The sequence below is a fragment of the Doryrhamphus excisus genome, linkage group LG7 (assembly GCF_037039965.1).
Source record: "Doryrhamphus excisus strain RoL-2023G ecotype Guam linkage group LG7, RoL_Dexc_Guam_v1.1, whole genome shotgun sequence".
Classification (NCBI taxonomy): domain Eukaryota; kingdom Metazoa; phylum Chordata; class Actinopteri; order Syngnathiformes; family Syngnathidae; genus Doryrhamphus; species Doryrhamphus excisus.
Window position 1 is genome coordinate 4,189,131 of NC_136363.1, and position 21,786 is coordinate 4,210,916.

Consider the following 21,786-nt stretch of genomic DNA (forward strand, 5'->3'; position numbering starts at 1 on the left):
TTTTAAATTAAAAAACACAATTGTACAGCTAATAACAGATTATGTTGTGTTTATTCTATGGCTCACGTTTACCTGACTCGCAGTGTGGTTCGTGAACAGCACACTCTTCTGGTGAATATATGTAATTGCATTTGGTCTATCGATGACTTACTTAACAATTTTAAGATAATTCACTTAATTTAGCAAATAAAGAGTTGCAATAGACTAAAGTAAAATATAAACACATCCTCCTCTTTTATACAGGAAGTGTGCCCATCTTCTGAATGCCTTTGGGTGGGGCGGAACTATCATCAGCACACCTTGTTGCAGTTTGTAACACCGTAAGGGAAAAAAAAAGCCATATCAAGAAGGAAATAGTTTCTCTCATATTGCTGCTCATGTTTTTATTGACATATACGTCATATAATACTTAGTCATTGTGTTCAGTAAATAACATTCATTCATTTAATCAAAGTGTACGCAGAGCGTATAACTTTATTTTACACTCAAAGCTGGTGAATACATTTTACACTGTTGTGCTCCTAGCCCCGCCCACCTCTCTTGCTCACCAACATGGCGGACTTTCTGCCACTTTAGATGAGCAGACTGTTTCACTTTGCTTGTTTGAAATAAATTGCTTTTTTTTAAAAAAAAAAAAATACTGTCTCTCATTTAATTTTTTTAAGATCTCCTTAGAATCTTTTTAAAATTTGCAATTTTTCAACTGCGCCTCGCCTGAAAAGTGTAAATTAAGCATTTGACACAGTTTATACGAATTAAAGCCTGGTTTATTATATAGGTAAAATCAAAATATCACAGGGGATCTTTCGATTGCTGCATCCCTAATTATGTGTAGATGCCAAAATCAATACAATATGACTCAGACATCTTTTTGTTTGTGTTACTTTACCGCATACATGTACAGCAGTAGGGGGGGTTGTTAGCTGAAGTGTATGATTAAACCTGTAAAGTAGAAAATATACAGTATTCCCTGCCATGATGGTGAGCACCTTAAGTTCAAGCAGTAAGACTATATATATATATATATATGTTTGTCCTGTACAATGGATCACCCCCTCCCTACATGACCCACAGTGAAAAAAGTGCCACCCCGACGGCCATTGTCAGGGAGAGCTGGACATGCGTGGCTCCATTACACAGATCGGTAACGCAACAGTCAAAGGTGGCGGTGAACTGTGCTCCAAGGGCGCTGTCGTTTATCGTAAGCTGACACAGGTCTTCGTCCAGGCAGCCGCGGGCGTACAATCTGACAGGCAACGTTCCGTTGAACACTGAAACAAACACAATGGAAACTTCATATGTGACCTTTATAGGATCTGCAGGATAATCATGTTCATTCATTCATTCATTTTCTACCGCTTTCTCCTCACGAAGGTCGCGGGGGGTGCTGGTGCGCGGGGTACACCCTGGACTGGTTGCCAGCCAATCACAGGGCACATACAGACAAACAACCATTCACACTCACATTCATACCTATGGACAATTTGGAGTCGCCAATTAACCTAGCATGTTTTTGGAATGTGGGAGGAAACCCACGCATGCACGGGGAGAACATGCAAACTCCACACAGAGATGGCCGAGGGTGGAATTGAACCCAGGTGTCCTAGCTGTGAGGTCTGCGCGCTAACCACTAGACCGCCGTGTCGCCTAATCATGTTCATGACTGTCATATATGTAAAGTTGGAAGAAATGATTTTATTTGAAAATAAAATAAAATAAAATAAAATAAAATAAAATAAAATAAAATAAAATAAAATAAAATAAAATAAAATAAAATAAAATAAAATAAAATAAAATAAAATAAAATAAAATAAAATAAAATAAAATAAAATAAAATAAAATATGCCCAATTAAGGGCAATAACTTATTGCTGTACTTATAAATATAGATAGAAATAAGGCAACAATATGGAACGTGAATGCAAACAGAGAGAAAAAGACAGGAATAAAAGTCCTATCATCAACGACAACAAAATCGACTTACCTGCATTTCCACGATAGCATGCTTGGGTGGAATTGTCACATGTGATATCACTTCCAAACAAACAGATGTCTAACAGCGAGACGGGGCACTGCCGGCAGTTCAGGCCGTATGCTGTTCAATCAGATAAAGAAAACAAAAGCAATCATTAGGAAAGCAATTAGGGAAAGGAACCATCAGGTGCGTCATTGGAGTCGCATTAAGAGGTGTGGCGTTATTATTAATTGCAGAGTAATTAATGTTGTTATGACGCACAGCAAACAAAAGAAAGCATCACTTTTTGGCATACAAGGTGTGGTCAGTGGAGTGTTTTTTTTTTTTTTAAACCCCACCTTTAAATGTACTCCCAGGAATGAGCGAGACGTCACAGTCTAATGGCCATACCATTAAATAAATATGTGTACATTATAAAAATTATATAAAGTATACTAATAATAATAATTAGATCAGGGTTATACCAATCCATATAGATATGAAAAAGGGTTTTTTTTAAGAAGAAAAAAACAACCTGCATTAAAGCACAAATGAACATTTTTGCTAATATTTTTTTCAATTTTTGGCGTTTTTAGTGTATTTTTTTTTACAAATACTTCAATTTTTTTTAACTCAACATGTCTTTATTATAATATTTTGACTTCATTATATTTGTTATATATATATTATATATTTTTTTATTTTTAAAATTTATTTATTTATTGTAATACATATTAGAACTTTAACTCACCTACATTTCCTAAAGTAGCAACATTTTTAGTCTTTATGCTATTTTTTTCCCCTCATATTATTATGATATTATTCTCATATTTTGTCCTTATTTCCCTAAAATTTTAAAGTAATTTTTTTCTTTAGATTTTACTTATTTGTATTTTTAGAATGTGACGAGAGTAACAATGAGAAAACTGCAGATTTCAAACAGGTTATAAATAAAATAAATACAGTATGTATATTAATATGAATCAACATAATAACATGTGCCTGTGGATTGAATGAGCGCTAGCCATCGAGCATCGTCAACTCAATATCCAGTGCGACTCAGGAAGTCATATTTACCCCCGTACTTTTACATGTGAGCGTTGACAGTTAGCAATGATAATAACCTTGAATAAATCATTAAATATGGCCGACTGAACTTTGAGCATGGTTAGCGCTAGCCTTTTTGCCTATGTCGTTCTCATGCACTTACCGACTACTGCAAAGGCCACCAGAAAGAACGTCGCTTTCCAAAGGTTGTTCATCTTCGCTGCGAGTGTATTGAACGTGAATAAGATTGACACCAAATCAAAGACTTAAATACGGCGACGGTCATGTGACTAATCAAGAGGTGTGTGTGTGTGCGTCAGTGGGAAAGGCGACAAAAATGTCACGCTTCAGGTTTTCCGAAAGGAACTAGCACGATTGGAAGACTCAAGATGTAGACTCGCTTCACAAATGAAGCGGGTGACATCTAAAGTATGGCCGCCGGGTTTTGGCGGAGGTCTTCTAGTCTCGTTGAGTGATGGTTGCGTTGAAGGGTTCTTATAGTAGTCGTACTAGCTGGAGGCATTTTTCATTTCATTTTGGTTTCCATGTACTGTACATACCAGTAAACTTTTTTGCACAGTTGTCATAATTACCTGCTTTAATTATGGGAAAGGTGGAGTCAGCATTTCTGGTGTCGAAATAGCAGTCTTCTTGGAAAACCGGTCTGTGGGAACATCTACAGTTCTCCGACAACCGAATTCATCCAAGCTTGTGTTGGAGTCTGGTAGCTTGGACGCCTCCTGCGTCCATCTCATCGCTTATTTGGGGAACCTGAAGATGGACAGGAAAAGGGACAATGAAACACTGATGATGCGTTCAAGTGCAAATCCAAAATTGATTGAAAATGACTTACTTTACTACAAAACTAAATATCTATGCTATGCTAGCCTCAACTAGGCGCAATAATTATACATGCTAACAATAGTTAAACACAACTTGAAGGCACAAGGTACATAATTAACTTTTGTTTGGTGGAGTTATGAGATTTTCCTTACGTAAACTGTGCCTTGACTTCATTAAAGTTGAGACACACTATTATTAAAGAATTTAATGTACGTACAGACTGTACTTTGTGCCTACATCAGTCATTTGATCACGGAATAAATTAAATTACGCATGACACGCATTCAAATGTTAATTTAAATAAAACTGTGATATTAAACTCTATATGAAAAATTAAAAAATTAAAATGAAACTAATATGACAATGACTTAAAACCGGCAAAAATCGACATCCGACATGTTAGCCGTAGAAGTCTCCTACCTAGCAAAACAGGTGTGCAAATCAAGGCACATGAGTGACAGCGGAGACGGCCAATCACACGTTAGTTAGCAAGAACCCACAGAGCCAATGAATGAGCTTTGGGGGTCGACAAGGAAATAGGTTTCCAAGAACATGGAGTGACAACAGAGACGACCAATCACACGTTAGTTAGCAAGATCCCAGAGAGCCAATGAATGAGCTTTGGGGGTCGACAAGGAAATAGGTTTACAAGTACATGGAGTGACAACAGAGACGACCAATCACACGTTAGTTAGCAAGAACCCACAGAGCCAATGAATGAGCTTTGGGGGTCGACAAGGAAATAGGTTTACAAGTACATGGAGTGACAGCGGAAACGACCAATCACAAGTTAGCAAGAACACACTGAGCCTATCGATGAGCTTTGGGAAGGTCTAAAAGGAAACAGGCTTGAGTGTCCGTTTAACGCTTGGTCCGAGTGGGTGCATTGTGAACTTTATCTCAATTTAATATAGTTTAAAAAATGTTTTGTGTGTGAGTACGCCTTTAATATGTCATAAACGTTCCTTAAAAATATTAACCAGACTGTAGAAAGTGAATGCAGTGTAGCGTTGGGTGTGTTGTGTGCTCCAACCTGCAGTTTCGTGTATGGACACTGGAGGGCAGTCGGGTTCAGCTTGCGGGTTGGACGGGCCCGTAGAACAAGAGTTTTAAGGAAGTACTGCTGCGTGTTCACGTGTCTGTCTCACTTCGCATTTATACAGAAGGTGTAAAAATTGTGTAAAATTCACACAGAAATATATTTTATCGCACACATATTTACTTTGTATCCTTTCAAAAAAATACTCAAAAAGGCCTTTCAGTCTACAGTATTGTCTTTCGCTCCCTCTTGCTGTGAAAACATTTGATTATTTGGTCAAGGGCGCCACCTACTGTTATGAAGTGTAACCTACTACTTTAATGATTTTTTTAAATGTACACTACTAGTCATTATATTACCAGACAATGTACTATTGTTGAGTCTGGGTTCTTAACCAACAAACCCAAAACAAATTATTTTTTTTCTCATATAATTTTATAATTTTATAGCATATATCGCAAAGTGGCGAGGGTAAGAATGCAAAGACTGTATAAGCAATTGCTAAGGACACCATGGCCACTAGGGGACGCCAAATAAAGCTTTATTGAAATGAGTTATTACTATGAATTCTTCAAACATAAAAGGTCACATTGATTCAAATGTAAAGCAATGTCCAATTTATATTACTATAAATGATAACGAATATGTCGAATTTTTGGAAATTACGGACATTGTAAATTGTTAACATGTTGATTTTGTTTAGTCACGTCAGCAATATGGATTTTAATATCACTTAACATAACATTGAACATAACATTTGCCCGCCTCCAAAGTTATTGTGTGCAAACTGGGTGGATATTTAAAATGTTTGATGTTAGTAGATTGTTATATTTATTATTTATTCACTTACTTGCATGGCGGTAATCGTATTTATAGTATTATTCAGATTTTTTTGCAAGTATTTTTAATTTGTTACCCATGTAGATTGGGCCTTACAATTGGCATTAGTGATGATAGATTAAGTGTTGAATCGCTGTTCAGAATTTAAGTCAAAGTCAAAATAGTGAGAAAACCTGACCGGAATCGAACAAAGTAATCATGGAAAACTTCACTACCACTTCCTGCAGTTGTTTTATCGACAGCTCCTCCACAAAATAGGCAGCTCTCTTTTGCCATCCCACGGAAAGTTGTGTGCTGCAGTGAAATACGTCAAGAGTGGAAATAACGGTTTAGGCTGCACCACGGATCCCCCCCCCGTGGTGGGCGTGGCCATTTTTGATTCAATACATTATGACGAGGAAATATGAAAGCATATCAGATTTACTTTATTTTCACGTCACAGTTTTTTTTTTTTTTTTGTAGTACAAACGGATAAATAAAATTGCATTTAAAAACAACATGGAAGGTTTTACGAGCTCAATGTTTTTCCCTGAAAACATCCCATTGATCAACCTCTCTCATGGAGTACACTGAAGTATACAATATGTGTACATATTTTCGCATTTTTGCATACAACGTCCAAGGGGTTTCTTCTTCTTCTTATTTACGGATAGTGCTAGACCGTTACTTATAAAATAAAAAACGGTGGATAATCACAGCAGGCTTCCCAACATGGAGGCGAGGACGGCGACCCCGATGGCGGTCGTGAGCGTTATCTTAGCGGAAGGCGTCGCCGCGCTCGTTTGTACGGGGTTACAGTTATCCGTGGAGCAACACTCGACCACCGCTTCGTACGTTACGCCCAGTAGGGTGTTGTTGGTGGTCATGTTACAGCTGGTGGACTCGATGCAGCCCTGAGTGTTGAATCCCACCGAGGAGATGGAGAAAGCTGAGAGAGAAAGATGCGATTTGAGTGGAGATATAGCGGGGGATGGAGTTACGCAACAGAAGAGTCGGACTTACTCGCTTTCCCTGTGAAGCACTGGGAGGTGTTGGTTTCGCATGTGACTTCAGTGGACGACAGACAGAAGCCGGCGATACCGAAACTGCATTGATTGCAAGTGAGGGAGTCCACTGAAATAGACCAAAAAATAAAAATAAACTCAATTAATGTTGCACATGCAGACAGATAATTATGCATATTAATATAAAGTGAATGATGGTGCAGAAAATGATTAAAAATGACAACACAATGAATGAATTAACATGAAATTCAGATTATTTCTACAAAAAAATATTCAAAATATTCGTACTAATTCCATAATTTCTCACCTAAAATGAAGCCGGCCAAAGCCGCAATGACTCCAAATAGGATCCTGTTCATGTTTGCTGTGTGGATCTGGATCAGATTGCTCACGGAATCCGTTTCAGTCGATGCTGGCTGGTGTGACAAACTGATGAACCTGTTTTGAGGGTAGGGTTTTATCCCCTTACAGGTGGGTTGGTCGGGGGCGGGGTGGGGGTGGGGGGGGAGGGGGTGTGGTTTCGCATCTTTCATCGCATGTCACAAAGAATGAAGAAGTGCTACAAGGGGGGGGGGCCTGTCGAGCTACTAAAAAGGACATCACAGTTGACATCACGGGTGTCTACTTCTTCCACAGGGGGGGGGGCATGCAAAAAATCAGTATTACATTTGACAAATATATCAATATTAAATAGCTTTTTATTTGGTAAAACAAAGAAACACTGTGCAGGCCAACACGCTAACCACCAGGTCACCGTGCAACAAAGTACTATACTGTTTTATAATGGGTTTTTTTGTTTCATTCATTCATTTGCTGCCACTTATCGTCACGAGGGTGGCGGGGGGTGGGGGGGGGGTGTAGAAGAGGGGGTGTGGTTTCGCATCTTTTGTCTTCTCGTAGCACGTCACAAAGAATGAAGAAGTGCTAAAGTGCTACAAGGTGGGGGGTGACTCACGGGCCCTGTCGAGCTACTAAAAAAGACATCACAGTTGATATCACGGGTGTCGACTTCTTCCACAGGGGGGGGGGGGGTCGCATGCAAAAATCAATATTACATTTGACATGTATATCAATAATAAATAATTTTTTATTAGGCATTTTATTTGGTAAAACAAAGAAACACTGTGCGGGCCAATACGCTAACCACCAGGTCACCGTGCAACAAAGTACTATACTGTTTTATAATGATTTTTTTTTGTCATACATGGCAGTTTTTTTCTTGTTTCATTCATTCATTCATTCGCTGCCGCTCACGAGGGTCGCGGGGGTTCGGGGGGGAGGGGGTGTGGTTTCGTATCTTTTGTCTTCTCATCGCACGTCACATGACTCACGGGCCCTGTCGAGCTACTAAAAAAGACATCACAGTTGACATCATGGGTGTCTACTTCTTCCAGGGGGGGGTGGGGGGGGGGGGGAGTTGCATGCCAAAAATCAGTATTACATTTGACAAATATATCAATATTAAATAGCTTTTTATTAGGCATTTTATTTGGTAAAACAAAGAAATACTATGCGGGCCAACACGCTAACCACCAGGTCACCGTGCAACAAAGTTCTATAATAATTTTTTTTTGTTATACATGGCAGTTTTTTTCTTGTTTCATTCATTCATTTGCTGCCGCTTATCCTCATAAGGGTCACAGGGGGGGTGCTGGAGCCTATCCCAGCTGTCTTCGGGGCGAGAGGCGGGGTACACCCTGGACTGGTCGCCAGCCAATCACAGGGCACATATAGACAAACATGACGCCAATTAACCTAAGCATGTTTTTGGAATGTGGGAGGCAACCGGAGTATTGAACTCGGGTCTCCTAGCTGTGAGGTCTGCGCGCTAACCACTAGTCCGCCGTGCAGCCTTTTTCTTGTTTAATTTTAACAAAAAAAACAAACAAAACAAGAATTGCCCGCCGCAGTTTGGACACCCCCCTTGCTTAAATCAAGCATGCAGCCAATGTTTATTGGCCTTTCTTTTTTATTTATTTGCAACCGTATGGTGTGTACTTACAGCAGCGATGGAGATATAAAGTGAATATTTACAAAAGTGAGGTCAGAGAATACAATAATTGGAACAAAGGACAAGGAACAATGGCACACAAGAGGAAGGGTGGGGGGTTGAGCGTTGTAGGCAGATGTTTCACAAAATGAAAAGTATACTGGCAAAAAAAAAACAGGGAAAAATAGTCAAATGGTGACATCTGTTATGTTACTGGAAAAAAAAACAATACAGTCCAAATATTAGAGGAAAAAGGTTGTATTCTAACAAGACAAAAACCTGGAATTTTACTGGAATAAACTCATAAATAATTATGAGAAAAAATTATAGAATTTTTGTAGCATAAAGTTGACATTTTTTTTAAATTCTGATATTTTTTTAATCGTAATATGAGAAAAAAAAGTGTAATTTCTGGAATATGCAACTGCACTTAAATTTTGTCCTAATGTCTTAATTCTACAAATATTATATCAATATTAAATAGCTCCTTAAATATTTTCAGCCATTTTATTTGGTGAAACATAATAGTGTCTGTGGGCCAACACGCTAACCACCAGGCCACCGTGCAACAAAGTTCTACACAGTCAAGTTATATACTGCCAACTTATATACCTTGTCCTTTGTTCCAAGTATTGTGTTCTATGACCTCAAACAGAGCACAGAACTGTTCTTAAATGGGTTTTCTTTCTTCAGTTTATTAAATGTCCCACGGCACGAAAATACACTGGCCTCTTTAGCATTGTTAAACCACAGAATGCATCAAGAGCCTGCTTTCATTCTCATCTGCGGGGCCCCTTGATGGGAAAAGTTTGGACAAACGTCCGATTTGGAATGAGCGACTATTGAGCTCTTTGTGCTACGGGGGACGGTCGGACAGGACGAACCGGTTATTCCCGTCGGATAGAAACGAAGAGGACAATGAAACCAAATCACATCTGTAGCATGAACCACAAACAAAATACACTGGGTTGAAAATTTTATTGTATACTTTTTTTTATATCATACAATCTTACAAGATGTGCCCATTCGGGGGAGATGTGGGAAGTTGAGGAGGTTGTTGGGCAGAAATCCAGAGATAAGAGCTTGTCGTGATGTGCAATTCACCTTATCTCGGTGTTAATTTCTAAATAAACAGTATGCAGGCCAAATCAAAACAAGTCTCACACAGCTTGGCAGCGACACCAATATTTAGGACATTAAAACCAGTTGAACAGGCCGCAAAAAAAAAAAAAAATAGAATGGAATATTCAACCACCCCCCCCCAAAAAACAGGTAAAATTGTACAACCATCTCACAACCGCTCAATTTTAGGCATGAATCTTTAAAAAAACGGCACAAGGAGCTTTAAGAAACGGTCGTATAAACTGGTTAATGTTGATACGACGACGTTTTCACGCCAACACGTTGACCAGAAAAAGAGCGCCGACGGTGGCGAGGGCCAAATGCAGGCCCGAGGCGGCGGGCAAGCCGGGCGCGGCGTTGCACAGGTTAGTGTCGCAGCACGTCCTGGTCATCTTGTAGATGGTGGCGTTGGAGCTGCTGGAGGGGAAGTTGACCTCTTTGGTGGAGTTGCACTCGGCCACGGCCAGGCAGCCCTTCATGGAGACGTCCACAAAGCCGGCTGGGGGGGGGGGGGGGACGAGGACAACATCAACTTGGGTGGGTGGGGGGGCAGGCAGTCGGAGAATGAAAAGTATGTCTACTACACAGAATTTGGGATAGGCCAGAAATGCACCTGAAACTCCGGTTTTACATTTTTGGCATTTGAACAGAAATCAATCAACTCTTGACAACAATGACGCTTATTCTGTCAGAAATATCTGTACAACATCATCATAGCCGTTCCAGAAAGTCTGTGGGAATGTGTGTCATTTATTTACTGTATTTATGGCGGGGGGTGAAGACTAATTTGTGCACCGTTTGCGTTCTGTTTACGCATTAATTACACATTTGGCACAAAATGGAGGCCGGAAATATTTCAATATTGAACAAAGCAAAATTTGTTCTCAAATCAGAAAATAACTCCACACTCTTTATTGCTCTCTGGTTCTACCATATCTTACTTATTGTGTGGAAATATGGGTTAATAACTATAAAAGCAATCTTCACTCGCTAAATGTACTGCAAAAAAAGGTCAGTAAGGATAATTCATAATGCCGCCTACATTTCTAAAATCACAAATACTTCAACTTGCTGATATACTTCATCTTCAAACAGCTAAAATAATGCAGAAGGCTAAAAATAACCAATTAGCTAAAAATGTCATCCAATACTTCTCTACAAGAGAGGAGAAATATGATCTCAGGGAAGAACTACATTTGAAACACTTCTATGCTAGGACTACGTTATGCTAGCCATAGCATTTCAGTATGTGGAATCAAACTATGGGATGGATTAAGGACCTCAAACAATGCACAACGATGAGCCAATTGAAGAAACAATACAAGCAGTTGATGTTTGCTAAATACAAGGATGAAGAGTCTTGAACCAGTCACGATGTGCTATATATATCACTATATTGACACATATTAAAATTAAAATACTTAATTTTTTAGGATAAAAATTACAATTTTTTAAATTAAAAAACAAACAAAAAAACAAACGTAAACTATATTAGGAAAGCAGGAAGTGATTGTACTGATTGTTACTGATTGTAAAAGTACCAGATGGAGGGGTAGGATTTAGAACTCTGACATGTAGGCCGTTTTTGCCCAGTGTCTTTCTTGTGATGGAGTCATGAACACTGACCTTAACTGAGGAAAAGTGAGGCCTGCGGTTATTTGGATGTTGTGGGGTCTTTTGTGACTTCTTGGATGAGTCGGTGCTGCACTTTGTGTTATTTTTTGGTTGGCTGGCCAAAACTGTCATCAACACTGATATATTAAGTGGATATTAACAGAGGCTTGCAGTTCTTCGGATGTTGTTGTGGGGGTCTTTTGTGACCCCTTTGGATGAGTCATTGCTGCACTCTTTGGGTCATTGTGATTGGCCGACCACTCCTGGGAAGGTTCACCACTGTTCCTTGTTTTCACCATTTGTGGATTAAAAGGCTCTCACTGTGGTTTGCTGGAGTCCCAAAATCTTAGATATTGCTTGACCGTGAACGAGTTTAGCATTAAAGCATTTGAGCCTGAATAAACGCTGCAAATTTTGTTAAAATTGGAAAAAAAAGGAATGTGTATACATACTAGCATATATTTGAAACATTATTGTCACATAGTAACCGCAAATAGACGCAATTACAATACAAATTGCAGTACATGCATCATCAGTGTAAACAGGACTTTCCACTATTAATTGAACTAACCCTATTCTGTTCACACAGGATATATTGGCTTCTGAGGAAGGAAGGAATTTCATTATTTGATTCAATACATCAAATCGTTAAATTCAAATCGGAACATCAAAACAAGGTTGCGCCCCAAATAAACATTTAAACAATCTTTGGTGAGGTCAAATGCAAACTTAATGTGAACGGGTTTGAATGCCTAAAAGACAAAAAGGAATAGTCTTTGCTGATCGTCATCAGCCCGTAAGAATGAAGATAATGCTGACCAGTTTAACCAGTTCTCCAACGGAGCAGGTTTGGGAGATTGTTATTGGATGATGCGCTATGTTGCTCATCTCAATATTGGCAAGAAGTTACAGCATGTACCAATCTATGATCACCTGTGCGTTCATGCGATACATATCTTGACAGATGCTTAATATTGGCTTTCTCACTGATAAGAGTTATCATCCAGCGTTTCATTAGTGATACTGATAGGGCAGCGGCTCTCGTAAGGAAGCAAGCAGTAATTTTACAAAAATAAAGTCAAAATATTAAGAGAAAAAAGTTGCCATTTTAGCAATTGTAAAAATATGTAGTCATGAAATTATGTTAAACAGACTAGAAATAAATGCATTGTGAAATACAAAAGGTGAGTTGTGGATACCAGCATAAAAACAAGCATATTGGCCTTGTTTGGATGGAGTAGCGCTCAAGCTAAATGGCTAAATTCTAATCACGTGACATCTTTACTTCAGAACTACAACTAGCCAGTGAGTAAACGGTAGCTCTTTCTTTGGCGGGAGCCAATCACGAGCTCGCCGTGAGCTCAACCCAATGGAAATGATGTCGTTGTAGTATATAACAGTATGACAATGTAACAGTCTGTCTCATAGAGACATCAAACATAAGACTAAACACATCACACAGCAACTTAACAACATGTACACATGAGAAATATACAAACATGTACCTGTCAAAAATCCCCATGTTCAAATTACATCTGAGCGACGCAGTCATTGGGGCGCTGCATTGACGTCAGCCTCCCTCTGATGATCACCTTGTAGGGTTTTGCTGCTAACAACACTTGCGGCATTTCTTGCGGACACGCACACCACATCTTTACGAGCGCTAACCTCATTCTGGGTGTCATTCCACGGGTAAAACCTTGCATGGAATGCCTGTGTCACATTCCGGTAGCTCTTGAGTGAGACCGGATGCTTCGTGTTACACAACGTATATCTTTTTGCGATGGGCGAGAAACGGGACAAAGGTTTTGAGGTAGGTAGGTAGGTTGTAGCTACTTTATTCATCCCTATAGGGAAATTCAGAAGTTGAAGGTACTTACCGGCCGATCCTTTACCGCTGTAGCAATGCTCCCCTTGGGCACATGTCACCTCCTTGGTTAGGCACAAGTTCCAGAAGCCAATTTTGCACTCGTAGCACTGCAGAGCGTGGCCTGGGATCAAAAAGACGTCATTAAAAGAATGACAAGTAATGACTTTAATTGCTGATTCATACAAAATACATTACGTGACACCAACAAACTGTGTGGTCTACTCTACTTTTTGACAAACTAAATAAAATCTAAAATAAAAACTTTTTATTGTTGCAGCATGTGCTATGACAAGAATGAGGCAGCTAAGTGACTCAAAATGCACTGATGGACACTTTAAATTAGTGTACTTCACTTACACCAATGCCGCAAAGTGGGGAGGCAATTTTTATTTTTATTTTTTTATTGTAAAAAAGCCTTCAAACAGTCCACTAAAAGAAAAAAAAACAGCCTGCATCTACGCTTTGTGTTCCAGTCCAATACATTAAAACAGACGTTTTCACAGGAACCACGAAATCCAAAGAAATACAGCTGGTATAGGTGCAGATTCTGGAAGAACTAGAAAGCTTTCTGTGCTGGTTATTATGTTTAGCTGCTCTAGAGGAGTCCACAACTCAATACAAAAGGATAAAAAATGAGCATAATAGGGCAATTTTAAAGAAATATAAGACTTACTTAAATAAATATAAGCTTCACTTAAAAAATAAATTTGTGTTCATTTGTGTTATCACTGACTAATATTTGTTTGATATATATATATATATATCTGATATATGTGATCTATAGCCCAGTTAGGAGTCCTCACTCGAGTAGTGGGGGTATGCTGGAGCCTATCCCAGCCGACTTTGGACGCGAGGCGGGGTGCACCCTGGACTGGGCGTGATCGCCAGCCAATTATGAGTTAATTATTATCAAAAAAATGGATTCACCACCAAAAAAAGCATTTAAAAAGGCAAAAAATTACATGATATCTAAGTGAAAAAGTGATGACGGCACGGGCTTTCACGTTGAAAAACGCCAACCATCAGGTGACCTACCGCACCTTACAAGCACCAAAATGCTGATTGACAAGTTTACGTCAGCTTTCCTCCTTCCCGAAATCCAGTCCAACAAGATGCATGTACAACACACACACACACACACACACACACACACACACATCACATTATGTGTCAATATAACAATGTCTCATGCATGAAGGAGAACAGATAAACACCTAATAAATAGCACGCAAACACCAACTGATGTTTACCCCCTCTTCTATTTTTGTTGTCGTTTAAGGTGAAAGTCATTTCCTCTGTGGGGGAAAAAATGTCGCCTGTATGAGATTTTTCCATGTTCCAAAAGCCCCACCTGACGAAAAAGCGGTGAGGTAAGACATGTAGCATGAGTCACAGGGGCGTTACATAAACAAAAACGGAACATTAAGTTCTTTCATTCAATCAGACGCTCATTTGCAGAAAGCTCTGATTTAAAGCATTTTTAATTGAAGTATCAATGTTGTTTTATTTACAAAAAAATAACATTTTGACTATCAAAGCATGCGTTATTGATGAGAAGATTATTATTTAATCAAACTAAAATATTTTAAATATTTTTATTACCAGTATAGACAATATATTGTAATATATTAACGTTATAAAATAATGTTTAAAAAATAGGACAATAATGAAAAATTCATGCAATAAATTAACAATAAGCATCACAAACAGATAGAAGCTCCTCATGGTGACGTCCATTTTGTTAAACTAATTCTAAATGTTATTTTAGAGCCTGTAGGGAGAAATTGGAGGGCAGAAATGTTAAACTGCCTGAACATTTAGGGTGTGGCTCTTTAGCAAGGTGAACGCCGTACATATACCGCCCCCTGGTGTTAGTTCAATGAACTAATGAACAAATGACGTCGTTGTGCAGTCCCATAGATGTCCAACAGAGGGGGGCAAAAGCTACAGAAGACGCAAGGTAAGTGTTGTCATTGTTCTCTTAGGAGAGTTAATGAAAACACACCCCCAACCCAAAAAATAAAAAATAATAAAAATAAACATGACTTGAAATTAACCACGAGAAGCAGTCACGTGCTTTGATAAAGTTTTGGTCATTTTTCTCATTGCACAAGCACCTCCGCGGGTTAGTCAGGTGTGTAAAGCAAACAGCAGGGGTTTGCGTTGGGATTTCAAGATACCTGTAACAGGATGGGAGGCACCCGCCTGGCGGGGGGGAATCAGGAAGGTCAACAGAGTCTTTGCATTTTTTTCATATCCAGTGTGAACAAGAAAAATGCGTCAATATACAATTACAATAATTCGTGACGTCCGATAATTATCAGTACTAATATTATCAGTATCGGATTTTTGTTGTTGAGTGTTTAATGACCAACACCAGTGACACTGAAAGCATAAAACGCAACCAGGATGGGAATAAAAAAAGGGTCGGTGCAAACGAGGGTGTGGTCTGAAACAGGAGACCCGGACAAAAGGAAAGGGGGGGGGACAATGGCACCATAAACACAATGGTCAAAGAACAACTGTTACTTGTCATGCAGACTCTGCAAATCCTCTGTGGAAATGGAATTTGAGACGCGGGCCTCAACTGTTATGAGGTGAGGAATTTCTCATGCCATGGCTGACAAGTTGGGACGTGATCCAGTCTTTTCAAATCGCTCAGAAAGCTCCTCCTGTAACACATGGGCAGCCTCACCCCGGCATGGAATAAACAGTATTTGAGGCGAAAATGTACAATGTGTGCCCACACACACACAGATGCTGCTACTTGTTCTTTAACAAGAACCTGACAACTCCCTCTGCGTTCCTGCTGAGCTGCAATTATAGGTGTGGAACATCAACAAATGTGATCTGGAGCCGACTGGTCGCCAGCCAATCACAGGGCACATATTGACAAACAGCCATTCACAAAAACATGCATGTTTCTGAGTCGAAATAAACCCCAAAATAGCCTCACAAAAACAGCTCTTGCTCGGATTCCAACCTGGATCTCTTACAGTGTGTTACCAGGACTACATTTAGTAGTATTTTTGTAGTTTTACAATTAAAAACCTGTTTTCTGCCTTCTAAATCCAATTTTTAACATTATTAGAGCCCTCTAGACATGAACTAACACCCCTATAGTCACCTTTACACATTTTTTCAACAATATAGTGGATCTAATCGGAAATAAAACATATGTTAGCATGTGGTGGCATTACTGACACCTGCATTTTTTCATTTATTTAGCTATATTTATGCTAATTTTAGCAAATAATACCTAAAATTGCATATTTCACGACTAACAGTAGGCTATAATCAAACACAAAATGGCAGTTATCTAGCAATGCATATCTTGAAAGATAGTGATAGACGCAACACGTTGCCGACTCACTTGCTGTGCAACTGCTAAATAACCCGCCACAGGGCCAAAGAAAGAGGGTGAGAAACACAAAAGAAGTCCGCATCAATAATTAAATTAATATAATAATAATTAATATTTTTTTGAAAAATTAATCTAATGAGATAATGTCATGGTAAGCTTATTGCGAGCTCTGATGTTGCCTTGTTTGCTTAGGTAGAGTATCATTATCGCATTGTTATCGTATCATTATCGTTATCATATCACATTGTATCGTATAGTTATCGTATCGTATTGTTATCATAGCATATCGTATCGTTATATCATATCGTATCTTATCATATCATTATCGTATCTTATCATATCATTATCGTATCATTATCGTATTTTTATCGTACCGTATCGCATTGCATCGCATCGTATCGTATTTTATCGTATCGTTATCATCATCAGTATCAAAAAAAGAAAGAAAAAAAGAAAAAAAATAATTTATGAGTGTTTTGAGTGTTTGTTTTCTGCATGTTAAATTATAATAATGCTCTTTAAAATTTATTTTTGTTCATATTTTGGGGTGTCTGGAAGGAATTCCTGGATTTTCTTTGGGAAAAATGGGAAAAAAGTGTGGTCCAAATCTGAGATAATAGTGTGTTATTCTGTTTCTGCGATATTTGATTAGCAAATATGCGAATAAAAAAAATCATCAAAATATATAAATATAATATTAGCAAATAGTGAGGCAGTTCATTGTGATTTTTATCTAGACTCTTGCTTTTTTTACTCAAAATTTCATTTTTGGGGGGAATAGTTCCTGCTAGTTCTCCCTGCCCTTTCTCTGAAGTACAGGGCTGCGTAGCTTTCTGCCCCAACAGAAAAAAATAATACAATTAAAAAATTAAATAAATACACATACATTTGATTAAAAATCCAAATTTAACAGGTGAAGAAGTTATTTGTCCCACTTGTTTCGTATTTCCTGATTATTAAATGGAAAAAAATCCAATATAGTCATTTAAAAAGTGACTGTTTAATGAGTCGAACGAGGCTAGCATGTGACACTCCCTGAAGTCATTGGAAAAACAATGACATAATAATAATTTTTGTATTATTCTCCATGTGTGCGTATTAGGGTGTGTCTCTGGGCAGTCCAAGTTGCCTTTTTAAGTCCCCTGTGAGTGAGAGTGCAGACCCAAATAAACTATATATAGTTTTTTAACTTGATATTCTCTTTAGGCAGAAAATGGCGGACGGGTTGGGGAAGCCTTCCCTCCAAAACAGGTAAACGGACCAAACCAAGCCTAATTCTACGAGTAATGTTGAAAACTGTCGAATTAAAAGTATTTTCTTACCTATGGCGAAGCAGACTCCCACGGCCAAAAGCTGGACAATAATTCTGTTCATGTTGGACAATAACGACGTTCAACGGCGTGGGTAAATGGACTCAGACCGTTATTACAAGCTTTATCAAACAAGCCACTCTTTTTTTTCGGGGTCTTTACACTTCGCCTCATTTATAATCTTCCACCCCTCCCATCCCAACGTCACCGTTATCCAATCAGAGGCGGTCTTACTGCACAGTAAAGCGCAAAAAAAAGGTTCCACCTGTGACTTAAATGGTTTAGTCCAATTTTGTGAATTGGGACCGTTGGACACTTCCTGTTTGTGTCACGTGTTCACATCCTCGCGCTGTCAAAGTCCGTAAAGTTGGGAAAGAAATATATAAAAATTATGATTAAATATGACTTATTGGAGCCAATGCTGTTTTGGCTGTGATTTTGTGGAAAGAAACCTTCGTATTTTTATTTAAAATATATATTTTTTAATGTAATTATGTCTTTATTGAGCAAGTATAAGCATTTGAAAGCTATTATTCCCAGAGCTTTGTTAGCTTAGTTGATTAGCTTAGAATGATTACATTTCCTGGTTTATCGCTGTGAAATGGTTCCAAACCCGACTGTGATACATTAATTTCTGCCAAGTATGACTCCTTATTAATAAATTTAATATTTTTGTAGTTAATGCCATAAATAACCTGTCAACGACCTTTTAAATACATGTTTTAAGTTGTAGAGCCCTCAGGACATGAAATAGCACCCCTATAGTCACTGTTTCACTCATTTTACCCAATATGGTAAGCACAGTAAGAGAAAAAAAAAGACATAATAGAGACAAAGGTAATCATTGAGAGATATTGTACACATTAAGTGTATTTTTGGTAATCCATGTGTTATTTTGTACATTATTATGTGCAGGTACATTATCAATATTGTGATAACCCCTGAAGAAAAAGAGGAAGCAAACACATACCTGCTCATCGGGTACTTGCGTAACTATACATCAGCGCTACGTCACTTTTGTTAAGTCGAACTAGTCAAATGATATTTGAGCTAAACTGTAGCTCAAATATCTGTTATGCAAAATAACCTGAGTGCAGTTTTTTTTTTTGTCATATTACAGGCTTTGCATAGAACTTTTGTTTTGTTGTTGACAGCTGCTTTGGACACACGCTCTGTTAACCGAATCAAGCTGAGCAAGAGGTGCTGCCGTTGTGTTCAATTTTCAATGTGGTTGCATCTCGATAGCGCTATTGTTTGGGCTAAAAACATCCCCGGACACCGCCTCTGTTGATATGTGATACAAGCTGACTGCACTGTAGCGATTCACTAACTGGAAGTCATCTGCTGAATCATATATTTGCCGTCGCTTTGTTATTCACTCGTGATGCTTTTTTTTGGAATTGTGTCTTTTTTTATCTAAATAAAAAATTATGATTTTATTATGTATTATTTTTGTTATGTTTTATAAATTGAGCAATTATTATTTCTTATAAATAAAAAAATAAAACATAGAATAAATAAACTGACTTAATTTCAATAAATGAAACTTAAGTCTTATATTGTTAATAATAATTTTACCTATTAATGTGTTTCTTATTTAAGTCTTAATTATTATTATTGAAGAAAAATGTTAATTCATAATATTAACATAATATACTATGTTGTATTTTTATTTATTGAAATTCAATAATTATGTATCGTTATTGCTTTAGTATTTTGTGCTGTTTTTATTAGAAATAATCATCATCATGAAATAATTCTATTCGACTTCTATGTTTAATTATTATTTTTAATTTATATATATATATATTGTAAGAAAAATAAAAAATTGAATAAACTAATTTAATAATTTTAATAAATGAAAATACAGCACAGCACTTAAGTCTTGTATTGTTAATAATTGTATCTATTAATGTGTTTCTCCTTTAAGTCTATTATTATTATTGATAAAAATGATTAATTCATAATAATATTAACATAAAATAATACTATGTTGTAATTTTATTTATTGAAATTCATTCATTATGTATTGTTATTGCTTTTGTATGTTATTTTGTGCTGTTTTTATTAGAAATAATAATCATCATCATCATAAAATAATTCTATTTGACTTCTATGTTTAATTATTGTTTTTTTAAATCTTTTTTTTTTATTTAAGTGGCCACTTCAGGACACCGACAAAGCACATAATTAATGTACCAGTTTAGCTGACATTTGATAGGAGTTCAGTGGTTACCATGAGAGGAAGTTGGGCCTTCTATTTGACTAGTAAAGGTTTCTACACCACAGTACTATTCTATACTATATTATCAAATGAGTTTGTCAAGCTAATAGAAAACGAGGGAATATGTACAGGTATATTTAATGATTAGTGGTATTAAAGAATAGCTTGTTAAAAAAAAAGCAGTGGATCAAGGAAGGCGCCATGTGGGACGCCAGATGTTGAAACTGGACTGAGTTGGTTGGAGCAAATTACTTTTTCATTCATTCATTTTCTACCGCTTATTCTCACGAGGGTCGCGGGGGGCGGGGGGGTGGTGTTGGAGCCTATCCCAGCTGTCTTCGGGCAAGAGGCGGGGGCACAATCACAGGGCACATATAGACAAACAACCATTCACACTCACATTCATACCTATGGACAATTTGGAGGTGCTAATTAACCTAGCATGTTTTTGGAATGTGGGAGGAAACCGGAGTACTCGGAGAAAACAGCCACACAGGATGACTGAGGGTGGAATCGAACTCGGGTCTCCTTGCTGTGTTGCCTGCGCAATGTCATGGCAGCACCGGAATTATTCGTTACTTATAATAACATTTTAAACGCCTAACACTACTGTACCAGAGTATGCGTTATGTACTGTTATATGTACTGTTATGTACTGTTCTGTACTGTTATATGTACTGTTATGTACTGCAAGAGACACCCAACAAGTTGATAATCGAAGCTCCAAGCCAAGGAGGAGACTTTTGGGCAATAATTCACACGGGACAGGCCTCATCTTGTCTGAGTATGTTTACCTTCTTCTACGGGTGGCTGCTCACGCCCTTTTGTAAGAGAACACAAAAATCCACAGTTAATACCTAACAAGTGTAGCCATAGTAAAAAACTATTGACTTTGTTTGTCCACCTGACACTCATGTGATTTGTGTTGTGTGTGTGTGTATGGAGGAGAAGGAGGAGGAGGAGTCTTACGCAACGGCATCTTCAGAGTCATCTTTTTGGAAATAGTTTGTTCAGAGGGAGGCGGCAAAAAGCCTCCATTGTTTTGAACACGCATTTGGCCTGAGTGTTTGTCAATGGGTGTAACGGAGCTGGAATACCGATTAACGATGATTGACAACTGAACTAAATAAGAGAACTGAAATTAACAGCGTGCAGGGAATAGAGAAACGAAGCATCATAACACAGAATAGAGCAGAAAATGGAAGTAAATACAAAAGAAGGGCACGTAAAAACGGAAGTAAGGCATCAAATGGGAACATAAATACACAAAGTGACTTAATTGTTTAACCTAGGGGCATCCAAAGTGTGGCACAGGGGCCATTTTCTGTCAGGTGTTCCCACTGTTATGATCTCTTAATAGTAATTTTTTGCTTCAGCCACTACAAAATTACTCAAGAGCACCAAAAAGAGAGATCCAAACTATGTTGTGCAGGGGCGTCAAACGGCTGCTGGCTATGTGGAGATGTTGACTTCTTTTTCGCGGCTAGCGGCACATGATACAAATTCAATCACAATAGTTACTTACGTTTACCTGCGTACTATATGGCATGTTTTCCTCATGTTATT

The 21,786-nt window shown here is 38.1% G+C and overlaps 2 protein-coding genes across 2 annotated transcripts; both read right to left on the minus strand.

The window, feature by feature from the left end:
* Positions 1-628: 628 nt before the first annotated feature.
* Positions 629-7,175, minus strand: LOC131102187 (uncharacterized). Its single transcript, XM_078792556.1, has 7 exons — positions 7,034-7,175; positions 6,725-6,835; positions 6,419-6,650; positions 4,877-4,982; positions 3,594-3,684; positions 1,984-2,094; positions 629-1,271 (listed from the first exon to the last, which is right to left on the minus strand). Exons 1-7 carry the CDS (start codon positions 7,083-7,085, stop codon positions 1,060-1,062), a joined length of 915 nt encoding a protein of 304 aa, XP_078648682.1. The 5' UTR covers positions 7,086-7,175; the 3' UTR covers positions 629-1,059.
* Positions 7,176-9,679: 2,504 nt separating this feature from the next.
* On the minus strand, positions 9,680-18,170 carry LOC131102195 (prostate stem cell antigen-like). The gene is made up of 3 exons (XM_058047700.2): positions 18,009-18,170; positions 13,333-13,443; positions 9,680-10,337 (listed from the first exon to the last, which is right to left on the minus strand). The coding sequence occupies exons 1-3, from the start codon at positions 18,058-18,060 to the stop codon at positions 10,108-10,110; spliced, it is 393 nt and encodes a 130-aa protein (XP_057903683.2). The 5' UTR covers positions 18,061-18,170; the 3' UTR covers positions 9,680-10,107.
* Positions 18,171-21,786: the final 3,616 nt, after the last annotated feature.

Coding starts and splice junctions, on each gene's coding strand:
- LOC131102187 (XM_078792556.1), bottom strand. CDS start 7,085: ATGAACAGGATCCTATTTGGAGTCATTGCGGCTTTGGCCGGCTTCATT. Junction 3,685..4,876: donor GTCCATACACGAAACTGCAG/GTTGGAGCACAC, acceptor CGGTTGTCGGAG/AACTGTAGATGTTCCCACAG. Junction 1,272..1,983: donor ATGCTATCGTGGAAATGCAG/GTAAGTCGATTT, acceptor TGTTTGTTTCAG/TGTTCAACGGAACGTTGCCT.
- LOC131102195 (XM_058047700.2), bottom strand. CDS start 18,060: ATGAACAGAATTATTGTCCAGCTTTTGGCCGTGGGAGTCTGCTTCGCC. Junction 13,444..18,008: donor GGGAGTCTGCTTCGCCATAG/GTAAGAAAATAC, acceptor TTTTGATCCCAG/GCCACGCTCTGCAGTGCTAC. Junction 10,338..13,332: donor CAGCGGTAAAGGATCGGCCG/GTAAGTACCTTC, acceptor CCCCCCCCCCAG/CCGGCTTTGTGGACGTCTCC.